Below are 14769 nucleotides of genomic sequence, written 5' to 3'. Positions count from 1 at the left end.
TTAAAAGTACTATTTATAATATGTATACATGCAAGCCGACGTCGTTTCTATGGTTGATAAGTAATTGTCAAAACGAGCGTTTATAAATTGATTATTATTATTATTATTATTCTTTTTTTTTAATTCAAAATATTGATTTAAAAGCTTCAAGAACAGTCTCACATGCGTACAATAATAATTGAAGAACATTCATGGGACATTATATCTAATTATAGGCCGCTTAATTTATAACACCGTAGCTAAAATTATTATCTATTGTTTAATGACACAAGCCACCTATAAATCATTCGGCCCCTATTCCAAGAGTACAAACATATACATTATTGATGTACTCGTAAGTCGTGTTCCGTGGATAGACATTGAAATATTGCAACAAAACATTATGTGTGGTATGCCGCAGTTTATGTCCATTTGTGTAATTACACCTCAGCGGTGCCTGTTGTAACAAATAAATAAATATTACTTACAAAACAAACTGAAATTTTTTTCACAAAAAAATAATTAATTTTAGAGTTACCCACACCATTATAATATTACAATCTGAGGCCAAATATTTTTGTTATGCAACTATTAAGAAGTAGGTAAACCGACATTAAAACAATTATTCAACAATATTGTTTACGTCACGCATTATATTGCAGTTTATAGTATTATTTATACATTTATAGGTAGATATCAATTAGGTAGGTACCTAATTGATGTCGTGTAATAATTAAAAAATTGTTAATTTTTAATAGGTATATAACGACCGGCGCCATACACATTAATAATATTTTATTGGTGTCTTCATAGTCCTTGGTTTTATATGTATTTTGTCTTCTGGCATTGAAATGTCATTGGTACTTTACGCATATTATAAAGACAAATGCTCACTGTGTATACTTCAAGCGCACATAATGTTATGTGGGATATTCTTTGCCAAATTCATCATATTTTGACTTTGACATTTTAGATGTATCTGAATTTTTTTTACATCAATTGTTAGTACACATCAACTTAGGTTTTTTGGATTTTCATCTCAAAACATGAAAATTGTTTGTTTGTTGTAGAATTGATAACAATTTTTAAAAAAATGAGTTATGAGCCACAAAGCTAAGAAAACATGAATCATAAAAAAAAGTTCAAAATATTAATTATTTTATAAGAAAAAGCTTTTTTTAATCAAAATTATGGAAATAATACAATTTGTTTAATACATAAACTATATTATGTTCGTCATTAGTGTCTCATTACTCATTTTTTTTGTTGATAAAACTTGTCTGTTACATACATCTATTGAATATGGCTGAAATATTGTTAATACTTCTGTAAAAGTTCTTTATTGTTTTTATACATGAGGCAAGCGTATATTAACTATTTATAAAACCAACGAATATATGATATTTAAAATTTAAATAAGTACAAAATGTTTTATTGTTACTTAGCAGTTAAATATTCACACAAATATTAAATACATTTATATAGTTGCATCAGGGTCTTGAAAAATTTTTTTTTTTGGGGGACAGAGGGTTTATAAGAGTTTTTGTATTACTGGACAATATAATAAATGAATAATAGGTATATTTATAATATACCACGACGTCAACACTTTTTGCACAGTTTATTTGATACCTAATTAACAGGTTAACCTGTTATACATAGTCTCTATACCTAGGTATTTTAAGTTGGTAGGGTAGGTGAAATATTTGTAGGGTCCCCGAGTTTGAATTTAATATCAGTTTTATTACAATTATTCTTGGGGGTAGAAGTTGTAGTTATTTATGTTTCAAAAAATAGAATTTTTTTTTTTGAAAAGTTATACGAATTATTTACAAAAACAGTATTAAAAAATGATAATTTTCCTAGGAGATATTATAAAGGTAAAATTATCTTGAGGCACCTAACATTGTATTTTACCATTAGTTTTATGCATTAATGGGACTATGCTGCCTACAAGAAGTACAAAACGAGATCAGTATTTGAGCCCTTCAAAAGCAAAGTGGTGTAGGTATGTCAATTTTTGTTTGAATTTTGTGATTAATGATTTAAATCAATTCAAATAATATATTATATGTTAAAATCACAAATTTCAACAAATTCATAATAATAACATACACCACTTTGCTTTAGAATAGCCCATAATATGTTAAAAGAACCCAAAATTTTTAGAAATTATTTTTGGGTAACATTTTTTTCAAAACGTTTAAAAGTAGTAGTAGAATTTGAAAGTAATCAGGAAATTTTAGGGCCCCGAAATTAGTAGCACCGGCACTGACCATAATATACCTTATTCAAATATTTTCAACGGAATTTTTTCAACACTTAAAAATATGTTACAAACAGTTTTTGGTCACAAATAATGTTTTTAAAAATGTACTTACAAATGTTTAAAAGTATTACTAAAATTTTCGAAATATTCCTTCAATTACTCAAATCTACAAAATTAACAGATAGGTGGGCACTTAATTTTATTTTATCACTCTCTGATGTCAAGCCAATATGGCAATTTAATGATTGTTTGAAAATTTAGCATTCTATGGCTAATGCATTATTATATCACATTATCGGTGTAACATTAACTAAATGAATAATGATCATTGCTCTGACTTAAGAGGTACATGAGTCATAAGTCATTACACCATTGTATAGCATTCATCATTCATGTCTCATGATGACATGGTAGGTACCTACGGCATATTAAATGATAATGGTTGGAATTACAAATAATATTAAATTTATTATGTTTATAATTGTTGCCAATAATATTATTTTTCAGTAATATTCGAATTCTAATATCTACTGTATTTATTGTCGCTATTATAGAAAACTGTTTTTAAATGTAAAATTAAAACAAAGAGTAAAACAAAAATGTAATATGTGGCTAGAGTAAACACTGTTGAATCGAATAATGATAACATTTTTGATAAGCCGAGAATTTTTGTATCAATGTATTAAAATAATAATACTAAAATTACTAAATACATTTCACTGTGTTGCATAGTACACAGTGGTATAATTAGTTCATTTATTTGAATTTTGAAATCGCTTTTTAATATTAATATATAATTTATATTAGGTTATTCAACAATTTTATTAATATGGTAAGTATTTAATTACAATCTGTAAACGTTACACTAGTTTTACATGATAATTTGTACTAGTTTTTTTTAAAAATAATAATATATTCAGTTCAATAAGACCAAATTTAATTAGACTTTATTTTTTTAAAGTCTGACATCCAAATGGATTGTGCACTTGACCTGATGCGGCGTCTGCCACCGCAAAAAATTGAAAAGCATTTGAGTGATCTTATCGACCTAGTTCCAAGTTTGTGTGAAGATTTGTTGTCGTCAGTTGATCAGCCGTTGAAAATCATAAGAGATAAACAAGTCGGAAAAGACTTTTTGTTATGTGACTACAATAGAGATGGTGATTCATATAGGTATGTAGTTTTTTAATGAATATAAAATAATGTTTTCTTATGTTAAGTTGTCTAAATTATTTTTCTTTGTCCTAATATTATTTCAGATCACCATGGAGTAATACGTATTTCCCACCTTTGGACGACGGTGCTGTACCTACGGAAAAATTACGCAAGCTTGAAGTAGATGCTAATATGGCATTTGATCAATACAGAGAAATGTATTTTGAAGGTGGCGTGTCTTCAGTATATTTATGGGACTTGGATCATGGTTTTGCAGGTTATAACTGTTATTTTTATTTATTTATTTTATTGTAATATACCCTCGAAGAGTAAAATAAAAGGTTAACTATATTATTTAATCATTTATAAACAACAACTATAAAATGTTTTTGCAAAGTACATAAGTCAGGACAGCTGTCTATATATCCGTAAGGAAATAGTAATGCCTACTAGTTGGATGGCTTATTTAGATTTTCCCAGCTAGCCGGTTCGCTCATATGGTGATCATCCCTCAACAGTTTTTTACCGAGAAGGTTTACGGAAAACGATTGTTTGAAAGTTAAAAAGACATTTTATAATGCTTGGCATGTCACATTTTTTGGTACTAATGACATTTTAAGTTTTTTGAAAGGTATTTGATTTATAAATATTCTTAATGATATTTACATATTGACAAATTTTACTTAAAATGGTAAAATTTAATTTAATTTTGGATAATTTGAAAATGTAATATTACATACAAAATTTATAATAAAATAAACAAGTACTTAATTTTTTGCTAATTTTTGTTGTAGCTATAATGTATACTTGTTCATTTAGTTTTCGCTACCTAGTTTGGCTATTGCCTTTTTTGACCGGATACCATCTAAAGCCTTTAAGTGTTCCCAATTTCCATCGATGAGTGGTTTTCTTAATTCTTATGAAATGACAAACATATTCTATCTAAGGCCTCGCTTCCCTGAGAGACAATCTAAGGTATCAGTCAAATACCTTTCTCTCCTGTACCTGTATCGGTTAAATTCAAACCAAGTATACAATATTTCAGTGTACAAGTATACATCGTAGTAAAGTGACATTTTAATTTTTAGGTGTCATTTTGATAAAAAAAGTTGGAGACGGTTCAAAGAAAGTGCGCGGCACTTGGGATTCCATACACGTTGTTGAAGTCCAAGAGAAACCCAGTGGACGTAACGCACATTACAAGCTCACCTCAACTGTAATGCTGTGGTTGCAAACCAACAAAGCCGTGTCAGGTAGCATGAGTTTGGCGGGAAGTTTAACTCGACAAACTGAAATGGACAATCCCACGTCTGATGCTTCACCTCACATCGCTAATATTGGGCGAATGGTCGAAGACATGGAAAATAAAATGAGGAATACATTAAACGAAGTTTACTTTGGGAAGACCTGTGATATTATGAATGGTCTTCGAAGTGTCGTACCACTAAATGCCGATGATGAAAACAAAGAAGCACTTCGTCAAGATTTGACTGCTGCTTTACAAAAACGGCATAACAAGTCTGACGCTAAAGACCCTATCAGTCCAGCTACTAATTAATGTTTACTTAAATGTAGATCTACTCATTATATATCGATTTTGCTGGCTTCAATTTGTATAAACCTCATCAAATGCAGTCTAATTATATTATATTATAGTAACGTTTGTTACTTTTTGATTCATTTTTATAAATTTTTTTTTTTATACTAATATGTTAAATGTCTTGTTAATAATAGTATTACTGGTTCTGGTATCTTTAATAATTTTTTTTTTTTAATATAGTTGGCATATTTTTAAATTAAAATGTATTTGAAGTTCATTTGCATGTCAATTTGTTTATAAGGTGATATTTCTCAAGAGCCTTAAAATAATTACAATAGTCTAAAAATACTATTAAATAATAATCAAATTTAGCTTAACTTAAATGTTAGGTTATTGTGGACTTAAATTGTTATACATTAGTTAATTCTTCCAACAAATTAACATTTAAACCAACAAAATATAAATCATTGTATTGTATTAGTAATTTATACATTTTATAGGTGTTTTTTTCAAGTGAACGTTATATTTATTATTATAGCACATTTAATAATAACATATTTATTAGGTTATAATTTATTTTATGAGATTAGATCAATAACATTTATTGTAAAAAAAGTAATGAATTATAAGTTATGAGAATTGAAACTAAATTTAACTTAAATATTTTTATTTATTATTATATTATATTATTTTTAAATAATAATTAAAATAAGGCTCATGATCTACAATGGTTTAATCTATAATGTATAACATAATATTAAATGTATTTAATATTTATATACTAATTAAAATAAACTATAAATGTTTAAGATACGTTTAAAGTAATGTTTATGTTTACTTACATTTTATTGTGTTATTTTTATTTTAAATACTAAATAAATTCGAAAACAAAATGTTTATCACAAAGTTATGATAAAAAACAATGAACCTTCTGTTTAAATATTTTTCATTTGATTATTACTGAATTGATTTTGTTTATCAAAAATTGCCAAACCACTAAAACATACAGTTTTAATTTGCCTTATAAACATTTTATTTTGGGTGTTTATTTTTAAGTGGCTTCATGATAACAATTCTAAAATTTTACTTAAATTTTGTTTTCTACATAATGGTGAGGTCAGATTTACTCTATTACCAATTTTGTATTTCAGATATAATTTAGAACCTAATCTAACATAATGTGAGTATCATGTTGTATTCATATGTTTTTATTGTATTAAAACGGAAATGGAGTCTGATACTCTGATATTTGGCCATGATTGCGACGAGTAATATTCAATACATTCTATTGATAAAGGTAAGTAAATTTACTTTCATTCAAATGAAATAGGTATCTGTACATTTTATTCTTATTGTTTTTTTTTGTGTATTTATAAAAATAAATATGGTCTAAAGTTGTGTTATTTAAAACATTGTAATTTACACTATTAACCCAACTGACATAATGAAGCCATAGAATTGCTAGTAATTATAATTATTATTTTTTTTAAATTATTAAACATCCAACACGCTACATTATTTATAATGATGTCTGTGCTGCTTTCAGATTTTTAATTAATTTATGTTGAACAGTAACACGGAAAAGACTTTAGATCTTATGTTTATGCTTGCTTTGACATCTCGATTTCTATTTATTTAAGTAAAAATGCTAAGTACGTAAATATTTAAAAAATTAAATACTCTAATTTGTTTTTAAATTGTCGGTTTACACAAGTTAGATTTGGATTATTCCACTTAAAATTAACACGCAATTAAATAAACGGAGAAATAAAAAAGAAAGCAAATAACGGAAAAGTATGAAAAATTGTTGCAAGCTAATCTTCGGATTGAAAGCAATAGATAGTGAGTCAATTAATTGTTAGTACAAAAGTAAAATTTGATATTTAAGATCGGTAGTTTTTTATTCTGGATTTGTTGAAATCAGAACAGCAGATAAGGTATCCGTCTGGAATATATTTTCTCGCCTCGAAAAGCCATTTTTTAAACTGATTACTATAGCGTGTCGATGTATAATATAAATTGTTTTACAATATTTCTTTTTATATTATATTATTATTTTTTGCAGATGGGGAAAAAAGGTAATTTATAAAATAAATGTTGAGATGTATAAATGATTGAATGTGGCTCGTTCTGTAGTATCAGTAAGATTTCAAAATGGTTTCAACACATACAATTGTTATTAAAACAATAATTTGTACAGCACAGAAAACTACTGAATATCTATAGAATTTTGATTTTTATTGCCTTGAAATTTATTTAAAAACAAAGAGATCAACGTAATAACTTGGATCAAAATTCTTATTGGAAGTTTATTAAATACATGTAAATATATGACATTATGAATTTTCAAACACCGCCCCTGTAAAATAAAATAAAAAAAATAATTTGTGACTCAAGCCCATGGTTACTCGCTTTATAGTTTTCCCTGGTTTTCGCGTTACTTATACACGTATTTTGTATCGGATTAAAAAGTTATGTATTAAATATGATGGTATTTAATACTTAGGTAAAACCTGTATTAATATTATTTTACTGATTTATATTGGTATAGTTATACAGAGGTGGATGTCAACCTGATTTTTAAGTGTTAATAATCCCTACTTCATAAAAAAAAGTGACACTAAAGCAATGTAGGTATTACAACTTACACAACTCATAAATGCTTATAGTTAAAAAAAAAATGAAATAATCCAAAATCATTGAAAATAGTTTAGATTTTTTATCACGCTATTACTTAGTGAGTTCTTTAAATGCATAAATTAAATGTAGGTATATATACTAGCTGTCAGATTAGGATTTTTATTCTCTTCGTCTTATACACCGGTAGTCAGTAGGTACTACTATCGTTTAGCTGTTATGAATAATAATAATAATAATAATACAAATAATAATAAAATGTATTTTAATGCGATTATATATTGTTCAAACTTTTAGGTAGCCAGGTTTTTACCTTATAGACAGTAGTTCAAATACAATATAAAAATATTGTAAATTATCATATGTTTGCTGTTTAAATAAATAAATAATAAATATAATCAGCTAACAAAAAAAAAATATATTTGACAAAACATAATATCTAATATTAAATGTATTATGAGTACATGGAAAAATAAATTATATAATTTAGAATATGGATTAATTGTAGTGTAGTTTTTCCGAAGTAAATGATTTTACAAAAACTATAGGAAGTATTATCCTAAAACGTATTTCTGAGATTTGTAAAGACATTTGAAAAATATATATCGATAAAGTTTTACTGTGATTAAAAAAATATATACTTATTACTGATTATATCAACGAATGCAATATTTTCAGTTATTAACAGTAACAACTACACGCCTATTTAGAGATATTGTTTATGCGTTAAGTACTTTCCATATTATACTGAATAGGTAGATAAATTAAAAAAGTGTAAGAAAAATAAATGATTACACACTATATCAGTTTTGTTATTATTGAGAATAAGTGAAGTTCGAGGTTGGCTCACAGGATTAATTTTAACATTTGAATTATTAATATTAAAGAACAGTGTAATTTAAACAACAACATTAAGCTGAAGGTTAATACCAACAGCACTAATAATTGTATATGAAAATATGTTATGTTTATACCGCCCCCGTTTTCTCATTATCGTCTACATAATAATAAATTCATAATAATACATACATATGTACGGTTTTGTAACGGTGGCAATCGTGTGGTTTGATTGTGATGTAACTATAATTGCGTTAGCAGATAAATCGTTAGCAGGCAATCAGGATTTATGTAAATAAAAATAATATATATATAAAAAGAAAATACAAAAGAAATAAATGGGAAAACAATTAAGATGAGCATATGTGAGTATGTACGATCGAAATAGCTCAGAGGCTTGTTTGTTCAACAGTAATATATATAAGTGGTACTTTCTCCATTATCGTATCCATTAACCCTGGGGACATTTCAGGATTCTTATTTATTTTCCCCCCGTTTCTTTCGCGTTTTGTTGTTATTGTTCTTATACTGATGTCACCAGTGGGGTAATATCGTCCATGTGACGTATGCATTCAAATAGGAATCGTACGACGGTGTGCACATTTTCTCACAACGTTACAAGCCTTGGTATCGACTACTCTGCGAAAACCAATGAGATATAAATATTATGGTGTTAAAAAAAAAACGTTTATCAACCGCCGTTGCCCCCATAGCGCCTTCAGTAATTGTTTTACCAACGCTCGTTTCTCATGTTCTGTCTCCCAAGTGCAGTCGGTTTGCCTCCGGTCAGCTGTCCGGCTGTAAGACCTTTAGGAATCGTTCAACATTATGCTGCCTTAATTGATTAGGAAGAAAGTGTTGTGCTATAGTATACTGATGTAAAATTTCACGACCATTTGCCGATTTATTTGTTTTTTAACTTTCGCAGAATTGTGCACAGCCTTTCATGTCGGTTTTGGAAAATGTATAAATCATTTATTCGGCCATTATACGTAGAAATAACCCGGGCCAAAACTTTTGGAATATATTAAAGTTACAATTCAACTTCAACCCGAAATCATTCCAAAACCTCATTTTTTCCCGACAACAAGTTTCGCCATACTTTACTTCCTTCTCAACTACACTCCGCTTCGCACACTACACATAATATATCCAGCTTGATGTGAAATTATTATCATATAAAAAACGGTTCTTTAAGTTGTCTGATTTCAAACAGTTATATTTTTACAGTTATTTTTAATAATAATAAACAAATTATTTTTAAAAATGTATACATTTTTTTTTTGTAAGCAAATTTTCAAATAACAGTTATTTTTACAAAAAAAAAAAAAATGATTCTGGAACCGATTTAGTTAAGTAGCACATCAATATCGACTTTAAATCGTATCTGGGTTGTTAAAGCCTGGAAACCAAAATACTCCAAACGCCTTCCCCATAAGAGAGCTTAATGTATTGAATATATTACATAGATATATTTTAATAAAATACTTTTTTTTGAGAATTTTGATTGTAATAATAGTAACAATATCTTTTTTAATAACTTTTATTTTTAAAGTTACATAGAACTTTTAAAATACAAATTTTGTATTAAATAAAAGTTTTTACCGACAATTGAATTTTTTTTAATAAAAGTCAAAAGCATAACTTTTACTTCTTTGAAATTTCCCGTTAAATTCAAGCTCAGTTTTAAACTTTATCAAATATAAACGTGTGCGATATTCATGTTAAACTGGTATTTTTTATATTATATTTTACATAAGTTGAAAGTCGTAACTAACGTCTAACAGTAATAGTAAAATTAATTTTATTGTTGTTTACTTTGAAAACATTTGCTTTAGAGCAAAACTCTAACATGGTAAATATTAAATTATCGTCGGTCACGTTGGTTATAAAAAATATCATAAAGCCATATTTAAAAATTCATGTTTAACATATTTCACTAGTTGAGTTATGAAATATTATAATGTTATAATATAGAATTTTTTTTTGAAAACTTACATACATAACCTGCGCGATTCAATTGATTTCACCATTATTATGATATTTTTATTTTACTATTATATTATCATTAACGCCAAAAGTATGTAGGATTATATTTAAAAAGGATTTATATTTGTTATATATTATAATTCTATGTATTACGTTTAATAGCTTGTTTTTACTTGTATGAGTTGTTATTATTAATCTTAAGACTATGTAATGACGTTAACCAATTGATCCAATCGCTTTTTTTGACCAACAGGTTTACCATGTATTATTAAATACTGTTGTATTTACAACCATAAGACAATATAGTAAACGTTTGTGTATTTTGATAATTAAAATGTTGCCAAAACTTTAATAAACAGTAAACCACTTTGTATATATATATATATATGATGAAGTATATCGTAATATGGTTCTTCGTCGATACGTTCATGTTAGTCTGTACCTACTCTGTAGAATGTAGATGGATTGTTCAGATTATTACCGCGGTTGACGTGATCTTTCTCTTTTAAACTATTAGTGTACTTAGTTTCATTATCAGTTTCTGTGATGCGCTACTGTAGTAGTCAAACATGTACAATCCGTCAAAAATATAATTTGCTTGTTCTACGGTCTGAACGTAAACATTGATTTTCAATCAACTCTAAATAATTGACGGAACATGACTTGTACAACGATGATCGACGGTTGCAGTTGATTTATACTAGGTTAGGTTTGGCAATTACAAACTTCATTGATTCAGAGTCCAGTTATGAACTTTTTCAAAAAAGTTCTATGGCATAAGTGTGTTTATTTTGCGTATACTAACTGGCAACATTAAAGATATCAGAAGATTGAAGAGGAACGAGAAAGACTTGGAGGGACCTTTAAATTTAACTTACAATAATTATGGTAATCGCATAAAAAAAAAACCGAAATATTGATAGAGCTATGACAACAAATCGTGTAAATATATTTACTGTTGAAGTGGGGTCACTGGACTCCACTTCTCCCATCAAATTACTCATGTCAATAGTAATTACTTATCAAATTTGCTTATTGTTTTGTATACATACAGACTGTACATAAAAAATTGTTGTCTAAAAAATATTGTGTGTCGTATCCATTATAAGTAGCCTAGGACAACCGTTTTTTTTACCGGGCAAAAAAATTTAGTACCATTCCCCCCCTCTCCGTCATTATTGTAAAATTGGCGCCTCTTCATTTGTTTTATTTCATATAATACGAAGTCAGACTTCACTTAAACTTTTGATTTTGAGCTGCCACGAACTTATAAAATTTAGATTTAGTTTTTAAATCATACTTTTTACTTGACAAAAAAAAAAACAAATTTAGCCTAAATGAATGTGGAACATATATTTCTCAATTGTTTTAATTATTGATCCCTTAATCAAAATACTAGCGCGAAACAAAATACATTGTATCAATTTATAAGGTAAAGTAATCTTGGAAGTGGTCAAAATGTTTTGATTTTTTATGATTCTTAATATTTTTAGCCCAAGTGTATGCTGCTTGCGGTTATGAAGCTGATGTTCTCGACTCATGTTGTCGAAATGAACACCATAAAATGTATTTACGGTATTAACCGGTAGAAGTTAGTTTACATTGTACGTATCGATAGCATGTTACGTTATTTAAACGAAAGTAGCATCTGTGGCCTACACTATGTTAACTTGCTAGGAGGAATGACCACTTGTAACACGTGTATAAAAAAGTCAATGACACAAGTAGGTATATGTAGTGAACTTGAAACTATTATAAAAATGTAACCTCAACTGGCACGGCATCATTATTATACTTTGTCCCTGTTGTCAAACACTAATATTTATTTAATGAACTATATTTTTACCGTGATTATTATAATGGCGATACAATGCTATTTTATAATCGTATATTAAGGTTTTCGTTTCTAGATTTTTGTAAATGTACGATTCCTATGTTTATGTTGTCGGGTACTGTTGGGACGCACAAGCTATATAGCTACAATAATAATTTACCCGTTTAAGTGATACTGTTTGTATTAATTAATCGTTTTTAAATAATCACTTTTTACATTATCCACCCTTCGTTGCTTAAGTATAGGTTCGTCTCGGATCATTTGAGAAAAATTGTGACCTCTTTGGTAATATACCTACTTTCACTTGTGGATTATAAGAAATGAAGAGTTCTCGTGTCCTTTGGCCCCCGCGGCCAATACAGCGGCGAGGCTGTTTCCGGTAAGTCTGGGCGACTGGCTGCCACGGGTATGGTGGCCTCTTTCCTCCCACTCTTCGTATAACCCTTTCAATGGAAAACAAGAATAATGTCCTAGACTTATGTAACACTGTAACTGCCTTGGATACGGTTTTTGTCTGATGTAAACAAGTAATTTTTGGAGTGCCGAGGACGTAAACACTCGGTAAGGAACGATAATTATTGTAAACAACAAAGCGATATATATAATATATCAATACAATTTGTATGAAACCTATTATTATAATTTATAATCATGATAATTTATATATTTTGTATCAATTGTATTAATTCGATTTTAATAGAAACATACCCACAGTTCTTAAAAAGTTGATGTAAATAAAAAAATTAAAATGTATGTAGTGACTGACGAAAATTTGGCATGCCGGATGGGGCAATTTTCAGTCACCATAAGAAAATCTAAAATATCAAATAAAACGATTGAACACTTGTATTTAGTACATACCGTGTATAATGATCCAATAGTCTTTACCGTGCACAGTTTTGCATTGAAGCGTTTTCTCGAAAGTGAATTTGTCACTTTCATTTATTATAATCCCCGTAGTCCTCTCCCCGTGCTGGCCTTTATTTTTTTTTTTTTTAATTGTAGTTTCTATAGGCTTGAGCTAGTACTAGATCGTGCTCGTGCAGTGTCTATTTATCTAAAGATCCCAAGCAACTCGAAATAATAGCAACTACCCGGTCAGAGGTCGCGTTACTCGTAGGTGATCAAACACGACATTGTTAACAGGCGTAATACTTATTTATGTGCGGTACCAACAAGTGGCAGGATGATAATATCATTTGCAGCACTCGTGATGGACACAGTCGGAAAAACGAGCGCGTAGCTACTAAAAGCGCGCCGAATGAGAGGAGGATTATTATTTGGCCATAAAAAAATCTCAAATGGAATTACTTGCGGGTTATTTTTTTTTAATCACATCGTTACCGATTATTACACACACGGCCGGGCATTCGTGTGCATGCCGGACAATGAGAACTGGCGGCCGCCAAGACTTGATAGTACTTTATCGAGTCGGGTCGACTGAAAGCGAGCGCGTGCGACCAGACCGGACACGGGAGACCCTCTTGAAAGCGTTACGACACGGTTTATTTGATTTTTTTTGTTGTTTTGTCTCTGGATAAGCACGATTTTTTTTTTTTATTCTTAAAGGGACGGCCTCGACGACCATATTGTTTATGAGTAGAAGTACTCGAAGTGGGCACTTTCGACGCTTTCAAAATCGATACGTTCAATTGAAATAGTGTTGAATCACACACTGCACAGTGCACACACACACTCGGTATTTCCGGCGTACACGCGGGCACGCTTTGGGCCATTCAGCGGTACGGTTGTCTTCCTGTAAACTTTCTAATGGGTTATTATTTTCGTCAACATCATCGTTATTAATCGCCATAATCGTATATACTTGGTTAGCCAAACGTGCGCGTATTCAGTGTATACCCCCTCGGAAATTTACACGGGAATCCCTAAACGGGCAACAAGTGTTCGCTGCGTTGCCCTAAAGTATATGACCCGTTACTTGAGGTTTCTCAAGGACCGACAAACAAAAACTGACTTGCAAAACGATTTAATTAATTCGTCTTCATCGTTCGTTAAAACAGTATTATTCGATTTTGTTTGAGATGACTTTCAGACAGCTTGCAATCAGCTATTTCGTGTATTATTTCCGTCTGAACATCAACGGCGGGTTGTGGCATAATATCGGGCAAGAATAATAATATGTAACTCGTATATAGTATCATATATCATAATTCATAACGATATAAGCACACTTGGTAAATAATTATAAATTCAAATTCTACTTGGCACAAACGCTAGTGAAATAATAATGCAAATTGTATTGCAGAGTAATGCTACAAGACTATAAAAACTATCTATATAAAAATATGAAGCAAGTGACCATTTCTATTCGATGCACTTTGGTCGTACAGAATAACTGGAATTAAGTAGTTAACTACTTCAACATAATAGTGTGGACAGAAATTCCAGAAATAATAATGTCGTAACATATTAGCAAAGTGTATGTTAAGTACATATTATATGTTATAAATTATAATTAGGTATTATATTATACAAGATGAATCTTCAAGAAATTTATGTTAACGGTCA

At 29.1% G+C, this 14769-nt stretch overlaps 1 protein-coding gene across 1 annotated transcript; it reads left to right on the top strand.

The window, feature by feature from the left end:
• Positions 1-2924: 2924 nt before the first annotated feature.
• On the top strand, positions 2925-5474 carry LOC126839913 (F-actin-capping protein subunit beta). The gene is made up of 4 exons (XM_050575366.1): positions 2925-3080; positions 3210-3421; positions 3508-3680; positions 4492-5474. The coding sequence occupies exons 1-4, from the start codon at positions 3078-3080 to the stop codon at positions 4959-4961; spliced, it is 858 nt and encodes a 285-aa protein (XP_050431323.1). The 5' UTR covers positions 2925-3077; the 3' UTR covers positions 4962-5474.
• The last annotated feature ends 9295 nt before the right edge of the window (positions 5475-14769 follow it).

The sequence above is a fragment of the Adelges cooleyi genome, unplaced genomic scaffold, assembly GCF_023614345.1.
Source record: "Adelges cooleyi isolate 19-005CV unplaced genomic scaffold, UGA_ACOO_1.1 ACOO_flye_CR_arks_rails_tigmint_CR_PRNA_31, whole genome shotgun sequence".
NCBI lineage: Eukaryota > Metazoa > Arthropoda > Insecta > Hemiptera > Adelgidae > Adelges > Adelges cooleyi.
The sequence above is the reverse complement of the archived record's forward strand: the minus strand, read 5'-3'. Positions and strand labels throughout refer to the sequence as shown.